Genomic DNA, 22,591 nt, shown 5'->3' with positions numbered 1-22,591 from the left:
GCTGTGTTTTTACGTAAGTTCCGGAGCTCCTGCCTCCATTGGAGCTCGCTTTAGCGAGGTGGTTTCTCCTCGTGTGGGCTGCTGGAGCACAGCGCATTTCACTTGTTTGATCCTCCCATCTTCCTGGCACGACACCATGGGAGTGACTTGGTAGGACTTCAGAGGACTTTGTGGGGCGGGGTTTGGGGACTTGAAGGCCCCCGGAGCCTCGAATATACCCGGGAGGAGGATCCCGACCAGGGTCCACAGTCCCCCGGAAGATGAGCAAAATGTCCTCGGATTGTGTAAGTGAGGAGGCCACCGCGAGGGCTGCAGAATCTGCAGGCCCCTTTCCTCGGAGATTCGCCCCTTCTTCCTGGAAGGCGGCAGGAAAAAGGGTCTAAGAACCCGTTAATGATCGTGTACCTCCTTCCTTTTTTCTTGATACAATTTCTTGACCGTGAAGCCTGGGGTAGAACTTTAGGGTTGAAAGTAGTATGTCGGGACTCGGACCCGTCTGCAGGCAGGGCTTGGATGGGTAGGGGATAGGCAACAAGGAGATAGTATCTTTTTTAGGTTTTTGCCTGCCCCTCCTTACAGCCACTAAATGCAGTTAGATCAGCATGTGTCTGGTTCTAGTTTGGCCTTTGTAAGATCTTGAGTCTGGAGGGAAAAAAGGAGCTGTTGGGAATTAGGAGATAGGAATTACAGGCACATCACCTCTTCAGGGTCTGTTTCCTATTCTGTTTAATTACCTGGTTGGTTTAGTTTCTATGGACTTATTTTAACACGTTATAAGTCAGTGTGGCAGGGAAAGGTATGGGCTTAATTCTCTTCGAGTCATTTAGTTCCAAAATGCTAGATTTCAGAGCTTTAAAATATATATATCTTGAGCATCTCTCCCAGAGAGGGCTTAGAGGCCAGGTTATCTGAAGGCAATGGCTCTAGGCTTCTCATGTAAGAGCCTGTGGGAATTCCTGGTAGCCCAGGTCTTGCAGATTTGTCAGTGACTGCACATTTGCTTCCTGAAGCTGGCATCATGAGCCTCCTTCAAAGTCCTGTAGTGTAAGAAGGGTGCGAAGAATGGGAATGAAAAGTTTGCTAGGGTCTTTCATGACAGTCCAGTGGTTAACACTCCACGCTTCCACTGCAGGAGGCACCTTCTACTTCAGGGGGCATGGGTTCAATCCCTGATTGGGGAATTAGATCCTGTATGCCTTGTGGCGCAACCAAAAAAAAAAAAAAAAAGCATGCTGCAAAGAGGCGTGAAACCCTGGAAGTACCTGTTCTCTCAGGGCAGAAGGCAAGCAGGGAAAGGGCTCTCTCTTGGGATGCTTCTCAACTTTTTCAGGCTTCTAGGACTTCTGACCCCAGTAGCATCACCTTAGGGATTCTCTCATATTTCAAAATGAGGCACATCATCATCATTACTTGTTAGTACTTTTTCTAATGGAGATTAGAGACAGTTTTAATAACAGTAGGACTCTATAGCTTCATTTAGCCGATTTTGGTTGATCATAAAGTAATGCAGTGTCCCCCAACATTCAGCCACATATGATTCTACTTAAGATTTTTAAATAGCCATGTAGCACTTGAAATATTATTTATTAATGTCTTCTTTTAATTCCCTTTCTTTTCCTTAAAAGTATTTATAGCTGTATTCCTGGGGAAGCATTCTGGTAGAGTTAAGAGCGTGGACGTGGAGCCAGCTTGCCTGGCTTTGACTCTCGGCCACACCACACCAAGCTGTGTGACCTTGTGCGAGTTATTCAACCCCTCTGTACTTTTCTTTCCTCACTGGTAACAAAGAGATAATTGTATATCTTATGGGGTTAATGTGAGGATTCAAAGAGTTAGTTCATCGAAAGGTCTTTGGGCACTACCTGTCACATAGCTGGTCCTTGGTGATTGTTACCTGCCACTCTGTAAAGGGGGAGCCAGTTTCCCTCACCATAGAAGGAAATCTTGGAAATGACTTTTTGTTTCGTTGTTTTGGTTAAATTCGTGTACATGCTGTTTCCTTTCACGTCTGAGGATTAGAAATTTGAGGCTTGCTTTCTCTTTGGTCCCAGGAGCCTTAAAACTTTCTGCCTTGATGGAAATGTTCTGTATTAGCACTGCTCTCAGCCACTTGTGGCTGTCAAGCCTTGAAATGTGGGTTTTGCAGCTGAGGAGTTGAGGTTTTAATTTTTAATTCGTTTAAATGTAAATAGTCGCATGTGGCTTGTGGCTACTGTGCTGGACAGCTTGCATGCAAAGTGTTAAAGAGAGTAATAATAATTGGAATAATAATTCCAAGTTGAGGTTTTCTTCTTGATGTAGTCAAAACTGAAAGAAACGCAGAAGAAATCCCTTTCTCATTGTATGACTCTGTGTTACTGAATGCTCAATCTATGTGCCACCTAAAATCTTCTCTTGAACGTTGGCATACTTGCCACACTCCGTCAACGGAGGTGCTCTAAACAGGAAGTTCAAAGCACTGGTATGCGTCCTGAGACCTGCTCTGGTTCTTAGTGGAGTTCTCAAGAGACTGTGGGCCTCTGTTTCCTTCTTTTTAAACTGAGAAGGTTCGGTTTGATGGTGTCTGTGCACGTACTGGCCCTGATGAGCTACGATTCTGCAGGCAAGTGAATGACTCATTGATTCTGGTCCTTTTCCTTCCAGTGTGTCTCAGATGCCCGTGGCCGAGGGCAAGAGCGTCCAGCAGACTGTGGAGCTCCTCACCCGGAAATTGGAGATGCTTGGAGCAGAGAAGCAAGGAACATTTTGTGTGGACTGTGAGACCTATCACACAGCTGCCTCTACCCTGGGCAGCCAAGGTCAGTGAGAGATGGGCCTGTGGGATGGCTGGAACCTGGTTTGGAGTTAATAGACATTCATGTTCATTGGAATCTTTCTGCTCGTCTGCTGAGGGTGGTGTTCTTGGATATGTGGTATATGTGTATCTGAATTCATTAATTTTTTCCTTCATCTCTTAGTCTGGGCCTGTGTTGTAGTCTTTTTGCACTTTTAAAGCACTTCTCATTTCTCAAAGTGTTGGTCACTAATTTTCTCAGAATCATCTGGGTTGCTTGTTAGAGGTGCAGGTTCCTGGCCCAGCTTACAGACTCACTGGTAATCAGTCATAATCTACATTATAGTAAATTTCACAGGTGATCTTTGTGCACTCCAAAGTTTGAAAAAGTCTCCTTTTAAGCTCAGAAGCCTTTGTATATAATTCTGTTGGAGCTTTAGAGTTTGGGAAACTTTCTGTAGAAAAGCTTCCTGTTTCCCACACCTAGCCAGTGGCCTTGGCTACCACCTTAACATAACCTTGATTGATGAATTAACTTTTGTTTAAATGTATTTCAAATTGAGATGCATTGTGGCTGGTGGTGGTAGGGAGGTAAAGAGGATCTCTGAATAGGAGTTAGGGAACCTAGGTTCTTTTAGTCTTGTCTCTTCAGTAACTTGACTTTGGATGGTTCCACAGCACAGTGAATAAGCCTAAATCATGGAACCGGATAACGGAGTCCTGCCTGCCACAACTAACTGCATCCTTAGGTAATCCTGCAGTCTGTGACTGTTCCTGTGCCAGTCACTTGCCTATTTCCCCAGGGATTTATTCCCTGCCCTGCTCCTGTGAACTACATTTGCCTGGCCCCCATTTAGTTCCCTTTGGCCAGTGAAAGGCACTGGCAAAAATTGGAGAGAGGAGGAAAGAGAGAGACAGCCCCTCTCCCTGTCCCTCTGCCTTGGGCTGTGTCTCTTCCTTGGTTCTACCTCCTGTTAGGCAACCCTTGTTCCTGGCTCTCAGAACAGCACATCTGCCCTTTTTCCTTCTAGCCCTAGGGATGGTAGTGGCTCCCTGTGTTACTAATCTTTGGGTGACCTCACCATTCCATTTGATTTTTCAGTTCTACCAACCCCTGTACTTTGTTCCCTATATTAAACCCCCTCTAAAGAAACTTACCTGTGTGGGCTCCGTTTTTGCACCCTTCGCAGTACACTTATCTGCAAAATGAAGATAATTCCAGTATTTATCTCCTAGTTAAATAAGTTTGTACACACAAAGTTCTTCGAACCAAGGTTGTCATGGAATAAATAGCTAATAAATGGTAGCTTAAGAGCTGTACTGAATTTCATGGTCAGTGCAGTTGCAATGTTAGCATTTGTTTTGCCTGCAAACGGCAGAATATAAGAATCAAGAGAGAGAACAGTTATGAAACCATTTGGAAAATAGAACGCTAGTATACAGATGTGGAGAAGGCAATGGCACCCTACTCCAGTACTCTTGCCTGGAGAATCCCGTGGACAGAGGAGCCTGGTGGGCTGCAGTCCATAGCGTAGCTAAGAGTCGGACGCGACTGAAGGGACTTAGCAGCAGCAGTATACAGATATAAGATGACATGCTACTTCTGTGACACTCCCTGGCTTGGTCTCTGTTTTCCTGATCAGACCTTTGCTTTCAAGGAGCTACAGTCTAGTTGGAGAAACAGCAGGTTCTTGGTGGGCTGTGGGGTAGGATGGAAGGAGGTCGGGACGCCTAGATTAGAGTTCCAGTTCTGTCGCTTACCGGCTCTGTGCCTTTGAATCAGAAGTTCTCACACTGTCTAGCTTTAGCATCACCTAGAGGGAAGGCTTGTTATCACACAGATGGGTGGGTTCCCTTCTCCCCACCCCCGCAGAGTTTCTGACCCAGTGGCTGTGGGGTAGGGTGGAGAATATACATTCGTAACAGATTCCCAGGTAGTGATGTGGGTGCTGGCTGGTCAGGGACCAAAGCTTTTCAGAATTTTTTCAAGAGAATAAAAACACTTCCAGACTCCCATAATATGAATTAAGTATCACAGTGAGGCTGCATGAGAACAGAATGACAGATCGGCTTTGGATGTCTTTATTGGAGGATTAAAATGTTTGGAACTGGACTTCCCAGGTGAAAGGTGTGAGTGTGCAGCGGGCAGTTGGGAGGGTGTAGGGCGAGGTTGGTGCGGAGCCGATGGTGCTCAGGCAGTGGCAGCGCAGTGGAGGCCTGCAGAGGCCACACCACCCGCGCTCATCTCTGCACTCATTCCCATTGCTGCGCTCGCATCCCTGCCCGAATCCACCCACTTTGTATCCTACTTCAGGTCCTATTTTTTCCATGAAGGTTCTTCCAACTGACTCTTGCCACTTTGACCACTTCCTTCCCTGAGGTCTTTCCTTCCCTTCAAAGACTTCTGGTCTGTCATCAGGCAAACACTTTGGTTTCATGGTCTTCTAAAAAGTTTTCCACCTATCTTCAATGAAAGTGAAAGTCGCTTAGTCATGTCCGACTCTTTGCAACCCCATGGACTATACAGTTCATGGAATTCTCCAGGCCGGAATACTGGAGTGGGGAGTTGTTACTGTCTCCAGGTGATCTTCCCAGCCCAGAGACTGAACCCAGGTCTCCTGCATTGCAGGCAGATTCTTCACCAGCTGAGCCACAAGGGAAGTCCAAGATTACTGGAGTGGGTAGCCTATCCCTTCTCATCCCAATCCAGGAATCGAACAGGGGTCTCCTGTATTGCAGGCGGATTCTTTACCAACTGAGCTATCAGGGAAGGACAATGACAGTCTTCAGTGAGATTGTCAGCTTCTTGGGGCCAGGGGCTAAGTCCTCTACTTACATGCCTCTTCAGCCCTAGCAGTGTTGGGGCTAGTTTAAGGACTTGGAAAACTCACTTCTCAGGGACTGGAGCCGGTAAGCTGAGATCTTCTGATCTAGATTCGAAGTTCTTTCTACTATGGTTGTACTGCACTGCTTGCTTCCTAAGTCAGCTAGATGTCTTAAAATTCTCCCAAGCCACCCCCTGCCCCCGCCCCCCATTGCCTTCAGGATGAAGACTAAACTTGGGCACAGAAGGCAAGGCTCAGGCCTCCTGTCCAGCCTCGTGTTCAGATTCTCCCCCGTGCTGCTTCTGTGGGGCCACTTCCTCTGTTTCAAAGAGGGTGGAGGCCAAGGAACGGAGTGATGGGCAAAAAAGAGAGCAGCTGCTTCATGTGTGCTCAAATGCTGTTACTTTTATTTTCCTTGTTATGTAATATATGACTATACGGAAGACCATATGTAAATCTTGTGTGAGTTATTAATCATCATCTTTAATCATCCATCTGTGAGCCCATCACTCAACCTTAAGAGTTAAACCAGGGACTTCCCTGGTGGTCCAGTGGTTAAGATTCTGTGCTTTTACCGCAGTGGGGGCAGGTTTGGTCCCTGGCCAGGGAAATTCCAGATGCTGTACGGTGTGGCTAAAAGGAAAAAGAGCAAGAGAGAAGAAAATAGAAACTAAAAACTAAAAGGCATAACAACCAGAATGCAAAAATGCAGGACTGACTACAAATAATGGGGTGCAAAACTTACTCCCAACTATCAGAAATAAATATAAAAGCTGGGGGAAAAAATGAAATAAACCATTATCTGGACTGTCAAAAGTTCTAGTGTGCCCATCACCTTTTTCTGTAGATTGGGTGGGTCTGCCACATGTTGCCTGGCTGCTGGTCTTCTCTGGAAAAGGCTGTTGGTGAGGGCCTTGCCTCCATCGCCCTCCAGGACTGCTGGGGCGATGCTGGATTGCCTCCTGGCCCCATTCAGCACTTTGGCCTCTTCTCTGGGATGTGCTGAGGAAGGTCTTGTCGCTGAGCAGGATCTCCGTCCCTTGCAGGTCAGGCCGGGAAGCTGATGTATGTGATGCACAATTCTGAGTACCCTTTGAGCTGCTTCGCCCTCTTTGAGAACGGCCCTTGCCTTGTTGCCGACACCAACTTTGACGTGCTCATGGTGAAACTCAAGGGCTTTTTCCAGAGTGCCAAGGCCAGCAAGATCGAGACCCGGGGCACCCGTTACCAGTACTGTGACTTCCTAGTGAAGGTGGGCACGGTCACAATGGGGCCTAGTGCCCGAGGCATCTCTGTGGAGGTAAGACCTCGGTGAACTAGAGCAGATGTGGTGAAGGGCGTGGCTCTGCAGGTTCCCGCAGGCAGATGTGTCTGCCTCCCTGATTTCTGTCTGCAGAGCAGCTACACTTCCTTGCCCTGCACTTTTTATCCTTTCTTTAATCACTGAGGGACGCTCTAGCCCAGAATGGGAATGGGGAGCTGGATTCGCAGCAGGTAGAAAGCTTAGGAAGGCTGGCTTAGGAAGGAGAGGAGGGATGGTCAAGGAGGGGCAGGTGAACTGTTACACGGAGGGACCAATCAAAGTTTTGAAGCAAAGATGTGCCCTTCCCTTTGACATGCTGTCCACTTTCTTTCGTGGTATGTGTGACGATTTCATCTATGACATATATTGAAAATGACAAAGATGGAGTGTGACAGTAGCTGGCTTTGGGACCAGTGAGAGTCTGTACAATCTAACACAGTCCCAGCACTGTGTGAGATTAAAAAAAAAAGAATAAGTAAACTGCAGGGCCTTCCTTTTGAACGTTTATGACTTAATAAGAGAGCCAGGCCTAAACATGCAAGCTGTTTTTGAAGTTAGTCTGTAAGAAATGCCATAAAGGAAGCACAGATTGCTCTGGGAGTTCGGGGCAGAGAGCACTGCTGACTTTGGGGACTGTGATACCTCCTGCAGGATTAGCATTTAAGGAGGGAATTGAAATGTGGAGACCTGGGGATAGGTAAGTCCTCAAAAGCAGGACAGGTGGAGAAAAGGGCGTTAGTGGTCATGACTACTGCGACACTCCAGAGACCTCTAGAGCTAAGATGTCCTGACTCTTTTCATTCATAACACACAGAATTTGCCAAGACCCACGGGGAACTCACTGTTTGTTTATCCTCCACGTTTTCAACTTTGCAACACAAACACACCTGGCAGTTTCTTTACTTATTTCTCCTTGTACTTGCCAGTAATTTGCCCTGCCATCTCTCCAGTGAAAAACTGGGAGAGGAGAATGAGCAAGCGTAAGATCTGTATCCTTCAGCCCCTGTCACATGAGTTGGGAAATCATTTCTTAAGGTCAGAGCCCAGGTTATATCTACCTTGGGAATAATGGTTGCTCTTGAAGTGACTTACGGGCCTGTATTTCTTAAGGTCAGAGCCCAGGTTATGTCTACCTTGGGAATAATGGTTGCTCTTGAAGTGACTTACGGGCCTGCATGTCTTTTTGCCCTCTTGTCAATTCCCCCAACTTAGACACCCCGCAGACTTTTTCTGCCGCTCTTCATTTTTTCTCATAGAATTTTCCCAAGCTGTCCATGAATCTACACGCATCATAGCTGGGACTATAAAATTCAGAAATAATTTGAAGGGACCAAGCTGTGCCTCTGGGTCTTGTGCATAGGTCTGTGAGTTGATAATCCCAAGATGAGAATGTTTGAGCTTAAAGGGTACAGTGCTGAGGGTTTCAAATTCCTGGTGTTTGAGCTGGATATTTCCTGCGGGGCAACTCTGGGTTGGAAGGTTTGTGTCCTGGTCTCCGGTTGGGGAAGATGGATGCAGAGGGCAAATGACCTGTCCTTGCTCTCACTCACCCTCCATCTCCCTTCTCTTGGTCCCCAGGTGGAGTATGGCCCCTGTGTGGTAGCTAGCGACTGCTGGAGCTTGTTGTTGGAGTTCCTGCAGAGCTTTCTAGGCAGCCACACCCCAGGGGCACCCGCAGTGTTTGGGAACAGACATGATGCTGTCTACAGCCCAGCAGACACCATGGTCCAGTACATGGAACTCTTCAACAAGATCCGCAAGCAGCAGCAGGTGCCGGTGGCGGGGATTCGTTAGCAACTGGCAGCTGCTGGGCTGAACTGTGTCACCGGCCGAGGGGGTCGGGGGGGCACTCCACAGAAGGAGCAGGCGCCGCACCCTCAGGCCTCTGGACCCCGGAAATCCTGGGCAGACAGGAGGGTGTCCCTCCCTGTCTAGTTCCCAGCTGTGGCTTTTGTTCTGGGGCGCTGGACTCCCCTCCACTGAGCTTCACACACAGTCCCTCCTGTGCCTGCCCCGCCACAGTTGTTTCAGCCCCCGCCTTGCTGGGCTTGGCCTGTCCTCAGGAAAGTGATTACCCAGAGCAGAGACGTCTGGAGCTCTCCTGCTTTAGGGGAAAAGGTCAGATGGGGGTGTCCTTGCTGAGTGTCGGTGGAAAGGCAGTCTGTGTTACCAGTTCCTGAGGATTTGGTCCAGCCACACAGTGGACAGGCTATGTGTTGCATTGGGGCTTCACTCAGAGGATGTGGCTGGGCCTTTCCTGGGAAAGAAGCAGGAGGCCAAGCTTATTTGGTGGCTGTCGTTTTCTGACCTGTTTGCTGAGGTAAATCGTGAGATCAGTTTTCTAGGGTGTTGCCTGAGTCCTTTGAAGTCTCCCCTCTGGCCATCTTTCCATTCGGTAGTGAATGATATTAAAGCACAGGCTGAGTGGCTATAAGGAGAAGCTAAAGTACAGAGGCTCATAGTTTATTTTTCTCTTCTCTAATAGTACAGAGGTAATCAGATAGCCCAGGGCAGCCTTAAGTCCACAAGGTTGTCAGGAACTTGGTTTCCTTTGAGCTTGTTGTCCAGCCACCCCTGGGGTGTTGTCCTTGGGCAACTCAGAGCATCATCAACTACATGTCCAGTTCCCCTGGGGTAAGAGAGAGAGAACAGTTTTCTTTTCTAAAGGCCATGCCCTGGAGTTGCTCCAGTCACTCTGGCTACACCTGCCTGAGAGGAGCTCTGGGATAGAGAGCCTCTTATTTGGGTGGTCATGTGCCCAGTTAAAATGCCAGGGGTTCTGCGACCAAAAGGTGAAGGAGAAAATGGATGTGGGGGCCTAGTTAATAGCCTCTGCCCCAGGGAGCTCAATGGACATGCCCAAGACTATTCTTGCTATTTTGCAAAGAGCACCCCTGTAAGCTATTTGTTTCTGAGTTGGATTGGGATGGGGCTGATATCAGAGCCACTTTAGCTGGATTATTCACATGGGGACGTCACTTCTGCACCCCTTGAGTCAGTCTCCGCATCAAGACCTCTCCAGTTCTCGAGTGCCCAGAGCTCGGGGTTAAACAGTTGACCTGAGGCCCACACTGCGCTTCAGGGTGTCCTGAACTCTTAACTCCTCATCTCATGGGAGCCTCCAAGCTGCTCATTTGACCTCCATCGCCTGCCCCTGCCCTCCCGCTTCAGAGATGCTCAGTCCAGCTAACCCTGAGGTCACAGTCAGAGCTGGTCTTAAGAAGCAAGTTCATGTATGTACTGTGGGTTGTCCTAGGATCTGTCTCTCATCGAAAACCCAGGAAGAGGAACCGTTTTCAGATCTAAGTGCTCAGATCTAAGGCTCTGTAACAAGAATCAGGTGGTGGTCACATTTCCCTCTTAACTTTGGCTGGCAAGAAGCGCAGTTCAGCTTTCTAACTGGAGAATCTGTCATCCGTGTTTTCTGTTCTCACCTTCCCCTGGCTTCGTTTGTTTCTTCGTTGTTGTTTTTTTTTTTATTTTATAATGGAGATATGTTTTAGATATTAACTTACACATAATAAAATACATAGTTTTATTTTTATGTTTTTGGCCTTCTGATTTATATTGGCTCTTGTCCGGACTTACCCATTTGTATTTTGCTGTAGACTGCTTTAAATCTTCTATGAGATGAGATAGCATTTTGAGCATGATGTGTTCCTGAAAATAAACAGAAATTGAACGTGGTAAATATGACTCTAGATTTATGCATTATAAGGAGGGATTTCTATTACTAACTCCCTAACTATGTCTTTTAGATACAGTCTTGGCTCATAAATGTCCAGAAAGTCTTCACTTTTGTTCTTTTCCCTTATTTTGAGCATACATTTGACCAGATTTAAGTCCAGTGAACACCAGATCAATCTGTAAGAGTTGCCATCTCACGTACTCTTGTCCATCTTTGTCCTTTGTGTCAGTTAAAGAAAGCTTATTACTAAAAAAAAGGCAAGTAATACATTTCTTAATTTAACTCCACTAGCAAAGTTGCCAAAACTGAACTGATACTAGTGGGAAGGGCCCAAATGTCATCCACCTTCTGTATCTACGTCTGAATGGGACTTTCAAGAGTTAGTTTAGTATTGCTGGCATATCATTTTTGAAAGATGAGGTTGAGTGAAAGTTAAGCTTTTGAATAAGGGAAAGAGGGCACGGTTAGCCTCATTTTAAGATTAAAAAGCTTACACTCAGCGAGAAAGTGGGCGTTTGGGTTCAAGCCTGACATTCCTTCTACACCAGACTGCCTTCTTGTCCCTCTCTCCTCTTTCCCCAGATGCCTTGCCCCTGCCACCTCTGTATCTAACACCAAACGAGCAGAAACCAGAATGTTTCTAGGGTCCTGCTCACATGTCACCTTGGTGGGTACCTTTGCCAGTCACAGAGAAATCCGCTAACCTGTTGGAGCCCTGCAGGGCAGCATTAAGATTTACCTGGTTCTCCTTCACTATAAGATGGGGGGGGGGATCATGCTGAGAGGTGAGGCTGGAGTCAGGACCAAACTTCAGACTCAGGACTCATGGCTCCCAGCATGTGTCAAAGAGTGGCACCTGGACCTCTGTGGAGCCAGGTGATTTTAAGTGGAATGTGGGATACATTTTTATTTTAATACTTATGCCTTATTCTAATATATATTAGAAATGTAACTGGCACTTTTGCCTTATATGATGAGGATAAGTAAGTTTTTTAAAAAGAGTCTTCTTAAAGGGAACTAGTAAGTTATACTACAGGTGATACATACAAGAGGCAGAATCCGGAGGAGGAAGATGGATGCTAGAATTTGGGGAAATGCTGTGTTCTCCTGTGGGTCGTCTGCTGCTTGTATCCCTTGATGGTTCCTGCCCTTTGCTCCTGGGCTGTGTTCGCCCCCGTCTCTCCTGTGCTCTTCTGACTCTCTGTCCCCCCTGTTGCCACGCTGCCTCCTGCTTGCTTGCTTTTCTTTGGTCTTGAAGGCCCAAGTCATCCCATGTCCCCCCTGCTGTGTTTGAGTGTCACTGTGTCACTGAAGGAATACCCAGGGATTGATCACTCCTTCCTACCGCCAGGTTTGTCCCAGCCCACTGTATCCAGTGTTCGTTCCTGAGGCTTCAGGATGAGAGAGGTAGTGAGAAATTTTCTCCCCAAATCCTAGAAGGTGAGGAGCTGCTATTGCTGCTAAGTCGCATCAGTTGTGTCCAACTCTGTGTGACCCCATAGACGGCAGCCCACCAGGCTCCTCTGTCCCTGGGATTCTCCAGGCAAGAACACTGGAGTGGGGTGCCATTTCCTTCTCCAGTGGGTAAAGGTAAAGTCACTCAGTCGTGTCCGACTCTCAGTGACCCCATGGACTGCAGCCTACCAGGCTCCTCTGTCCATGGGATTTTCCAGGCAAGAGTACTGGAGTGGGTCGCCAGTGCCTCCGAAGGTGAGGGGAGTGGTTAGAAATTCCCACCTAAGTGTGTCCTCTAGGTGTCAAAAGTTAAGACTTAAAACTCCCCGCAAGGCGCGTTTCTGCCATTGTGTGGAGCATTCCAAAATCAGTCTCTTGGGTTACAAGGGACCCTTGAGGTCACACAGTTTGACTGTCATTCAGTACCCATAACTTTACACCATCCCTCCGAGTGATCATGAAGCCTTGACTTGACCTCATCTAGAGAAGTCTCTTCCCTGTTTATTTCACTTTTGTCACTGCCTCTGAGACAAAAATCAAAACCTACCCGTTCTTTCCCTCCCAGATTGTGGATACCGTCTGGTGCTTAATGAGGGAACTGATCATTGGTTGGTGCTGGAGTATGAGCGGACTATGGTTCTAACTCTACTGCAGGTTCTCAACCCCTGAGGGAGCCTCAGGAAGCCTAAGATGCCTCGAAAGTGGACACAGGTTTGTGGAGAAATGCAGTTCTCTGGGAATAGGATTTATAGGGTTCATTAAAGTATCTCAAAGATCTGTGATCCAAATAAAAGAATCTCTGAAGGGAGAGCATCCTGAAAGGAAAGAACAGGAAGGTGAAGATAAAGCAGGTGTGAGATACATCCAGCTGACTTACCACACGCGAGCGCTTCCCCTGCCTTTCGGACCTTCATCTCGGGTCCATCCCCTCCAAGGTTTTCCCTCCTTCATTTTTTATAGTCCTTCTGGCCTTTCAGTCAGGTTCTGGGAAGCTGCACTGTGTCCTTGCTCTTTTCCCTCCTATAGGTTCCTGCTTCTCCTCTTTTCTCTATGTACACACAACCTCTTAGAAATGAGTAGGAGGAATTATGTCAGGAGCAAACTTATAGCCCACTTTGTGGCCCAGGAGTTACTCTTCCATGTGACTCAGCCCATGGGGTCTGAAGATTACCCTGTTGTAATGGCATCTGGCTTCATGAGCATATTTTCATTTTTCAGGATGGTGTGATTGATGAGGCTAGAAATAGTTCGTCGCCTCTGAAATGAAATTAGTGAGTTGAAAAGATTCTTGGAACTTTGAGGGCAAAGATCCCTAATTCTCTTGTGGTCTCTGTTTTATTTGCCAATACAGCCCCTGCTGCGTCAGATGGCATAGACCTGTTTTTCAAAGTTAACATGAATTCTACTGAATTTTCTTTGGAGGCTTTAAGAAATAATTTAGGGTCCACGTATGTATATTCTAGATTGTATAAAGGCAGAATTCAATATTGAACATCTTCTGTCTTGTGGGAAAGGCAAGGCTAGGAACATGGAGGTGACAGGACAGGTGTTCCAAGGCAGCCTCCTAAAGGGAAGAGAACACGGCTTTAGGAGACAGATGGCTGTGTGCTTGCCGCAGTACTGTCCCTAACCTGCCAGGTAGCTTCAGTCACGTTGGCCTTTCTGGGTCTCATCTGTGTAGTGGGAGTGATGATGCCCTTTGCGTTTCATAGGCTTGTTGAGAGGCTCGAGGGAGAAGAGGTGTGAGAGTGCCTTGTAGGCAAGTGATGCTTGCCTCTGCTCTTGCTTCTTTTCAGTGGCACCAAAGGTACTGTGTATGGCTAGGATGTTGAAGACGGGAAGCTACGGGGTCATTACTATTTGGTAGCAGATTAAAATTCTGCTCCAGTGCAAAGGAAATAGTTGTAATGGAGACCAAGCAATGTGGGGAGAGGGTCCAGAGAAAGTGTCTATCATACAGGTGTATTTTTGTAACCAGATCAGTGAGCATAGTTGTAGGGACTGTAATATTCACTCATAGGGTTGAGATGTTTACTTGTTCTCTTACAGCCTAAAGGAAAAGAAGCTGAACTAACAACAACAACAACAAAGGCGGGGGGTATAGAAATATATAGAATTTACTATATCTTCTTTATGCAGTACATCCATCCCTGTTTCTCCTCAGTTCCCAAGTCTTAGTGCCTGCTTCTGAACTGTTTCTGATACGGATGTATGTGGTGGCTTTACTTGCAGCCAGTGGTGGCTAAGTTCAGTGTTCCCAATTGTGTTTTCCATTCCTCACTGATGAACCACCTAAGCTGTTAACTCTGAAGCTATAATAAAACCTTTTTGTTAGCTATCCTACATAAGCTTTTCCTGTTTGACTTATCTAAAATAAAATAGCCTTTTATTGTTTCTGCTTCCATCTGATGCACAATTCTCAAACTTGTTGGTATCAGGATTCCTTGATGCTCTTAAAAATTAACTGAGTACCCCAAAGAGCCTTAGTGTGGGTTGTATCATTGATAGTTAATTAAAACTTATTTATAATGAAAAAGCATTAATTCATCTAAAGGTAATAATAAACCCATCACATGTTAACATACATAAAATATTTTAATGAAAAGTAACTTTTTTCCAAAAAAGTTTAGAAGAATGGCATTGTTTTATATTTTTGCAAATCTCTTGACTATCTGGCATAGTCGAAGACAATGGATCCTAGTGTCTGCTTCTTTAGTCAGTCTGTTGAAATTTGTTATTCAGTTGAAGAATGTGAAGAAATCCAACCTCACACATTCTGGGGCTTCCCAGGTGGCTCGGGGGTAGAGAGTCCACCTGCCACGTGGGAGACGCAGGAGCTGCAGGTTCAGACCGTGCGTCAGGAAGATTCCCTGGAGAAGGAAATGACAACCTGCTCCAGTATTTTTGCCTGAGAAATCTCACGGACAGATGGACCTGGAGGGCTACAGTCCATGGGGTCACAAAGAGTCAGACGTGACTGAGCAACTAAACCACCACCACCACAGTGATACTGTCTTCCAATAATAGGGGATGTTCTTTGATGCTCCATCAGAACTCTGCTAAAGGTTAGTTGCAATGTGGAATCTCAAATTCTATCAGTGAGCTTTCTGTACTCTGTTATATTAACATTGATTAGTTTATTTTGCACTGTGAAGGGCTCTTTTAACCATACACGATTTTGTAGCATGCATTGGTCATTTGGAAGATACTGCAGATCTTTTAAATGTTGACACATTTCATTATACAATATGAAAAAATCATATTTGTTAATATCACCATCAATCTCAACAGAAAAGTCTTGGGAAGCTATTAAGCTCAGAGTGGTAGATATATTTTCAAAAATCCTAAGTTTTGCTTGAGAGCTTGAGTTTGATCATTACTAACAAATGCTGTCAGGCTCAATTTATTTATTTCTGAGGAAATATCTGTCAGAGACCCAAGGCTGAATGACTGTTAGCTGTTCTTCCAAGTGAAAATGGTATTGCATGAATGGCTAATTCAGCTCAAAATTCAGAGAAATTGAATAAGTGCTTTTCCTCAAGAGAAACTTTATAAGGCACCAAAGTGCTTTATGTCTCTATCTACTTAATCACATAGAACAGTATTATTGGAAAAATATGTTCTTACATAAAACAAAGTTTTATTTTAGTGTTTCATCAAGCAGTTCCTTAAAGTGACACAGGTATAATTCTTTCTTCCTGTGACTGGATGGCAGTGAAAACTGCGTTGACTGCTAGTACAATTTAGTGCCATTTCCTGGATTTGTGTTATGGAAACAGCAGTTTTACCCATTGTTACTTTTGTATCATTAGCGCCAATGTCATCACAGTGACAAAGGCAAGTAGTATCTTACTACTATGAAAACAGTTTTGACTTCAGGGATCCTCCTGAAAGTCTTTGGGTCACCAGGGCCCCACAGGCCACACTTTGAGAACCACTGGTCTAATACTTAGAGTACTGAGAACTGCTTTTTTGCAAGCCAGCCCTTCCTTCAGAAGTTTTAAGCGACTCCAAAATCCTTCACTCAAAAAAGCACCCATAAATGTGTCAGGAACTTTGTTAGAGAAATAACATTGAATAAAATACGATCTTATTCTCCAGAAATTTTCTTGAGGGTTTGGGGAGCAGGAGGAGAAAATAGATAATTGAGTTAAAATGTAAGATACGAATTCCTTAAAATTATGTTAAAGGTGTTAGCAAAGGGAGTGCTAAATTTTAGGTCTTAACTTGTGGGCTTCCCAGGTGACTAGGTGCAGGAGATGGAGCCTTGATCCCTGGGTGAAGAAGATCCCCTGGAGGAGGAAACGGCAACCCATTCCAGTATTCTTGCCTGAAAAATCCCACGGAGGGCTACAGTCCATGGGGTGGCCAAGGGTCACACACTGAACAGGAACACTGAGCTCTTGAACCACACGGCAAATCCTCATCAAATCGATTAATCAATCACTAGGTTTTATCGCTTCATCAGACGTTTTTAAAGTGTTTGTTAGTTACCTTTGGAAGTTTCACAGAGCTGACTCCAGGCTGTAGATTCATGCTTACACATGCACATGCCCTGCCCCCTTCTTATTTTGTTTGTTGTTCTTTGGCGTCTGTTAATTCTGTTTCATATTTACAAGTGTGTAGCTTTGAGCCAGTGTAGGTAGTAAAGAATGTGTTTCTTTTCCTTGCGCTTGTATTTAAACGTAAGCCTTTACCTGTTTCAGCCTTGCAGTTGGGTGATGTAACAGTGTTGGTCTTATTTGGAGGAACTCCCCCCCAACTATGTCAGGACAATGCACCCAAGAGGCTCCTCGGGAAGGAAACTTTTTCTTACGTTGAGAAGATTTGTAAATAGCCACAGTTCTGTTTCCCTGGGGTCTCCATCCCCACCTTCTGCTGAACTTCTTCAGTTTACAGCAGCAGCGAACCACTTCCTTAGGGGAATTTCCATAAAAAGGCGGAATCCCGACTTTGTCATCAGTGGCAAAAGTGAGACACTTGCTCTATCGCCTGGGAACCAATAGTGTAACGTCTTCAAAAGCTGACTCAGGATCTTTTGGACACCGTGAAAACTGATGGTCTTATTTTTAACAGAACAAAACAAAAACCTAGACGGTATAATGAGGAACGCTTTCCCGCTTGGCAGTGGAAAGAGATGTTAAAGACGGTCCATCCCAAAGGAGTGCAGCGAACTACCGTAAGATTCCTTTACAGTTCCGCAGGCTGAAGGGCTGCGGGGAAGGGGGCGGAGATGGGCTCTTGTGAGTCTCTGGTCCTTTAAGGAGGAGGGACGGCCGTAAGACTCTGTACCTTTAAGAGTCTCTTTGTCTGGAAACCTCCTTATTTACCCTCCTGTGCTTCAACCAAACTTCGACCCGCGATTCACAACGCCCCTTTACGCCACCGCCCCTTACGCCAGGCTCAAGTCGGCCGCGCGTCGGTGGCTAACCCTAAACTTGGCGGCCGCCGCGCGAACCCCCGGAGAGGATGTCTGTGCCGGGTCGGGGCCCTAGGCTGCGCCGTTGGCGCAATGCGGGGCGCGGGGGGCGGGGCTCCGGCGGGCGGGCCAATGGGCGGAAAGGGGGCGGGGCCGTGTTCGGTTGTCTCGCGCCCTGGTGACAGCTCGCGCGTGCTGATGATGGCGGTAAATAGAGGGGGGTCGGGGGAGGGGGCGGAGGAGGTGGGGCGGCCGCAAAGGGGGTAGCTCCAGAGAGTGGGGGGACGGGAACCGGGGAGGACGTGACGGCCAGAGATCCCATTCGGAGACTCGGAGGCGGGGACAGGAGTCTCCGGCACACTGGCCCTCCCCTTTAAAGAAGCAAAATCCTCACACACCGGGTGAGGGGCGACAAAGGCGGCGCGCGGCTAGCGGGCGGGAGGAGTGGCGGCAGGGGGCGGGACCGCGGCGCCGGCGGGCTGGGGGCGCCCGGGGCGGGGGCCCGCGGGAGGCGAGAGCCGGCTGTCCTGGCGCGCCGGCCCTTTATTTTGGCGGGGTGGGCGACCGCTGGGTTTGGGGTAAAAGCCTGGAGGGGAGAAGGGAAGGCAGGCTTGGGGGCGTTTCGGGGGAACGGATCTGAGAATGAGATGAAGAGGATTAAGGGGAGAAAGGGGTAGGAGGCAGGGAGAGAAGGAGTGAGGAAAAGCCAGCCAAGGAGGTGGGAAGGAGGCAAAGCCCAGGCTGGGTGATAAGGAGTCCGGGCCGGGAATGAGGTTAGGAGGACCGAGCCCGGGAAGAGGGCGCCCCCGGTTAGGTGTGAGAGCAGGGTTCTGGAGGGGAAAGCTTGGTAAGGGATGGTAGTGGGGCGAGGGTTACAGGGGTAGGAGTTGGAAGTGGAAGGCAAGGAGGGGCAGACCTGGGGGAGTAGTTGGGAGTAGAGGAGAGAGAGTGATTAAGAGCCAGACGTGACAAGGGTGTGAACTAATGCAGGGCGAGATGAGCTGAACGACTAGGACCGGCGATGGGTGGAAACTGCGAGGTTCTGAGAAAGGTATGGGTTAGTGGATGGGCAGTGGGTGTGAATTCTTGAAAGTGAGGAAGAGGGGAATTAAACACTGGACTAGTAACCAGGTGGAGTTAGGAATAAGTGCGGCCGATTTGGAAGGGTGAAAAGCAATGGACAGGAGAGATGGGGCGTTTGTAGGACAATTCGGGAGCCAGAAAAGCTCAAAGAAGAGAGTGAGGGTGTGAGAAGTGATGGCGGTCTGGGACAGGGTAACTGGGGAATTGTGTTAATCGCCGAGGTTCAGCAAGATCCAAGGTCCAGACTGAGGTAAAGAGACAAGGCTGAAAGCATAGGATGAGGGGAGCAAGGAAGAGATGGACCCCAGGATTTAAAGGATGAGATGGGGAGTGAGGGGAAAGAACAGAGTTAAGGGAAGCTTGGGGAAGCCTGATGGATTTCAACCTGGGGGAGACTGCACAGTTGGGGGAGATGCTCCAGAAGGTTCGCATGGGTCAGGGCACAGACTCTCTAGCGAAGGATCAAGAGTAGGGAGCCTTTGGTGCAGAAGAGGAGGAACCATGGTGAGTGAAAAGAGACCTAGAGATAGGGGCAAAAACTAAAAAGTAACAGTGGAGGTGGGGGGTGCAGGAAAGGAATTCTTTGTTGAGAAGAGAACTGTTAGTGTATTGAAAGTGTGAGTCCTTTTGTCCATGAAAGTAGGAAATTCCAGAAACCTCTTTCTCTCTTCAAGGAATCTTGAATCTGCTTCCACCTTTCATGGTTTTTTAAATCGACTTTTCATGTCCACTTTGAAAAGATGAGACCCATTTTGATTTTGTTCTTGTGTGAACGATAAAGTGTCAACTGGGTGCTGAGAAGCTCTGCCTTTTACTGGTGGTGTGATCATAGGAAACTGGGTTGTATTTCCAGTGTGGTTGTGCCTGTATGGTGTGACAGTGTTGTGCTGTAGCAGTGTGGTACCTGACAAGCGCTAGGCAGTGCTTTCTCGACAGCATTTTTATTTTTAGTGGCGGCACCCTGTTATTGAGATAGATAAAGATGAAAATCTTTTTGTTTTGTTTAATCAACCAAATTTCTGCCTACTTGTTTTTGATGGCTGGAGAACATTGAAATCATTTCAGAGAAAGGCAAATAGCCAACCAGGGAAGTTTGCAGGGGAAGAGATTTAAATCAGCGTGCTGAGGGTTTAGCTGCCTTTAGCTTTGTGTGTGACTTTTTGTACTGTAGTAGAGAACTCACCCATTTGACAAAAATGGAATAAAGAAAGGGAGATTTAGAATAGTAGAGGCTTTTACAGTGGGACTTATCTTTCAGTTAAATAATGGGTTTATGAGTAATTTTATCATAACCTGTAAGGTAATGCATGCTGGAGCCTTGGACAGCTCCACTGCCTCTCCTGTTTTGTAGGTGTGAATAAAAAAATTAATATTTTTCTAGAATAAGTTTTTTATATTTAAGACACTTTGGGGAATTTAAAGGAAGATAAATTTGGGACAAAATTTAGGTTATTCTTAACCAAGTATTTTGTTTTGATGATTTTTAATCCTGAAGCTTTTACATTTAGCTAAAAATATGAACGATTATTACTTTGCATTTGATGATACCAAAGGACAGCATATAATTTACTTAGGAAAAAACCACAAACTGTTTTTGAGACTCTTATATGAGGTTATTTCATTGGTGTACCTTCAGATACACAAAGATGCTTTTTCTTCAAAGTTGTGTAAATTTTGGATTGCCGCTGTTTTCTGGATATTTGTATAAATAGCAAAGATCACCTTTATGGGATCTGTGATAGTTAGCAAAGATTAGATCTTGATTAGTGGACATCAGAAACATTGGTCATTAATATAGGTGAGTAATTTAGAATATTAAATTAAATTTCTGGGTTCAGCTGCTATGTTCATGGATTCCAGATTCTGTGGAGCAGGTGTTCAAGGTGACTAGGTTGGTTTAGCAGTTTGACAGGATTTTTTAAAATTACTATTTTTTCCCGCCAAGTTTCAAGAGGATTAGTCTGAAATGTTAACTTTCAAACTGAAGGGTGACTTTGGTGTGAGACATCTGTCTCTATGAAGTGTGTGTGTGTGTGTGTGTGTGTCCCCGTCCTTTCTACATGTGTTTGGCAGTGCTAGTAGGTTGTATTCTGTGTGTGGTGTTGCCATTTTTATATTATAATTCTTTTGTACTTGATATCTTAGTATAAATTACTCTAGACTTACTTGGTAATGATGAAGAAGAAAATATAAACTACAAGATAAACCAGAGGAAAGTCCATTTGGGCCTTAGCTGTTGTTTCTGTATGCTGCTGTGGTGTGTTAAATCTCTACTTCTCACTGTAAATGGTTATTTCTCCGTTGATATTTCTCTTTTAGTACAAATAATACTATTTGTCGGTAAGGAATTCAGTGATAAATTTAAGTTTTATTTCCATTTTTTCATCAAGCAGAATTCTCAGTTTATTTTGGCTACAATCTTATTTGCTAAGCCAAAAACTTTTAAGTTTATTTATTCAACCAGTAGGTTGTATATAATTAAATGTTTTTCTGGTTAATTGTAGATTCTTTGGATGGGAAGAGATCTTGAAAGGACCTCTAGTTTATCCTGCAACTTCAGTCAATATGCCACTTAAATCATCCCAGGTAGATAAAAATTTATCCTCTTTGTGTAAATCTTCAGAGGTAATGTGGCAACCTTTGTAGTTAATATACAACATTAATATACAACATTTCCAGCATTTAATTATTTTCTCTAACAGGACAGTCTGTATTCTATCCAGAATACAGAACAAATGCAGAATAAAAATACAGTATTTGTGCTTGTTCTCTCTTGCCCCATTCTTGATACTATAGTAAGTAGATATTTATACTCGAAAATCAAGATGACCTTATTTCTTCGTAAACTCAGTAATAGTAGCTCCCCATGTATAGTGCTTTTGTATCAGACACTGTTGTAAGCTCTTTGCAGACTGTAACTCATTTCCTCCTTCCAGTAGTCCTATGAGGGTGGCATACTACTGTTCTCATTTTACATGGGATGAAATACAAGGTCTTTGAGATTAAATGACTTGCCCAAGGTTATATTCAGACATTTCTACAGCTACTTGTTTGATAGTTGATAATCTTATAGTACAGATTATATGGGTTTTTTTTTTAATCAGGTAATAACTAAAGGATAGATTTAATCTTTTAGTTTATAAGGTAGGGTGAGGTGGGGATAGGGTTTGAACCTTGGCGTTTTATGGGCAGTTTACTTTAGTATTACCTCTGCTTGACTGTTGTGAGGTGATCCATCACCATGCTCTTCAGATTATTTTATCCCTAACCAGTCTTGTTTGCCAATCCTTAAATTAGCCCTATGATTCTGTTATTAACCATTTCAGTCCTTCCTAGATGGGGAACTTGGGACAGACGCCATAAGGGCTGTGTTTGATGCAAAGATTGCATCAGGGTTCTTACACTGTTGTATATTTTTCCTTACAAAAGTGTATTTTTAAAACAAAACAAATCCAAATCAATAAGATGCCAAATTGTATTTCAGATTGATTATTGTCAACTTTTTTAGCTAGAAAGAGGCCATTGGCTTTTCCTCAGTGGGCAACAGTCTCTCATCTGCAGACCTCTATGGTATATAACAAGTCCACACAGGTTTGTAGATGAGAAATTGTTTGCCCACCGAGGAAAATATGGAACTCAGGTTTCAGTGTGGATAGCTATCCATAAACAAAATCTGTTCAGATGCTTGCTGATTTTTCCCCCTGAATTCTCTTTGTATGTACCTATGTAGGCCACATGCTAAAGACATTTATGCGTGTTTTTTGTGGTTGTTTAGTCACTAAGTTGTGTCCGACTCTGCGACCCCATGGACTGTAGCCCACCAGGCTCCTTCTCCATGGGATTGTTTGTTTGTTTTTTTACAACAGTTTAGGTTCACAGTAAAATTGAAGGGAAAGTACAGAGGTTTCCCTGCCCCTACACCTGCATAACCTCCCCCCATTATCAATATCCCTCACCAAAGTGGTTTCTTACAATTGACATTTAAAAAATAAGTAATAATTTATTATTGTTAGTGTTTTCTAAGTACCCAGCATGAGTTATGTGA

The 22,591-nt window shown here is 45.5% G+C and overlaps 2 protein-coding genes across 11 annotated transcripts in view; both read left to right on the top strand.

Annotated features, from left to right (window-relative positions):
* Positions 1-5: 5 nt before the first annotated feature.
* MED20 (mediator complex subunit 20) lies at positions 6-10,445 on the top strand. Of its 2 annotated transcripts, none has more exons than XM_069564445.1 (4): positions 6-150; positions 2,644-2,798; positions 6,645-6,898; positions 8,480-10,445. In XM_069564445.1, the coding sequence occupies exons 1-4, from the start codon at positions 137-139 to the stop codon at positions 8,693-8,695; spliced, it is 639 nt and encodes a 212-aa protein (XP_069420546.1). In that variant the 5' UTR covers positions 6-136; the 3' UTR covers positions 8,696-10,445. The 2 variants fall into 2 exon arrangements, with proteins under 2 accessions (XP_069420546.1, XP_069420545.1); XM_069564444.1 differs by having other exon boundaries at positions 32-284.
* USP49 (ubiquitin specific peptidase 49) overlaps positions 2,715-22,591 on the top strand; it is an 80,864-nt gene continuing 60,987 nt past the window's right edge. For 2 of the 9 annotated variants that reach the window (XM_069564426.1, XM_069564418.1), the window contains exon 1: positions 21,051-21,132. The gene's annotated coding sequence lies outside the window, so the exon portion shown is untranslated. Of the gene's footprint in view, positions 2,799-12,609; positions 12,756-14,834; positions 15,110-17,120; positions 17,224-17,597; positions 17,671-17,734; positions 17,865-21,050; positions 21,133-22,591 lie in introns of those variants that run through there. The other 7 variants (XM_069564421.1, XM_069564416.1, XM_069564423.1 and 4 more) reach the window with 7 other exon arrangements.

The sequence above is a fragment of the Ovis canadensis genome, chromosome 20 (genome assembly GCF_042477335.2).
Source record: "Ovis canadensis isolate MfBH-ARS-UI-01 breed Bighorn chromosome 20, ARS-UI_OviCan_v2, whole genome shotgun sequence".
NCBI classification, from domain to species: domain Eukaryota; kingdom Metazoa; phylum Chordata; class Mammalia; order Artiodactyla; family Bovidae; genus Ovis; species Ovis canadensis.
The sequence above is the reverse complement of the archived record's forward strand: the minus strand, read 5'-3'. Positions and strand labels throughout refer to the sequence as shown.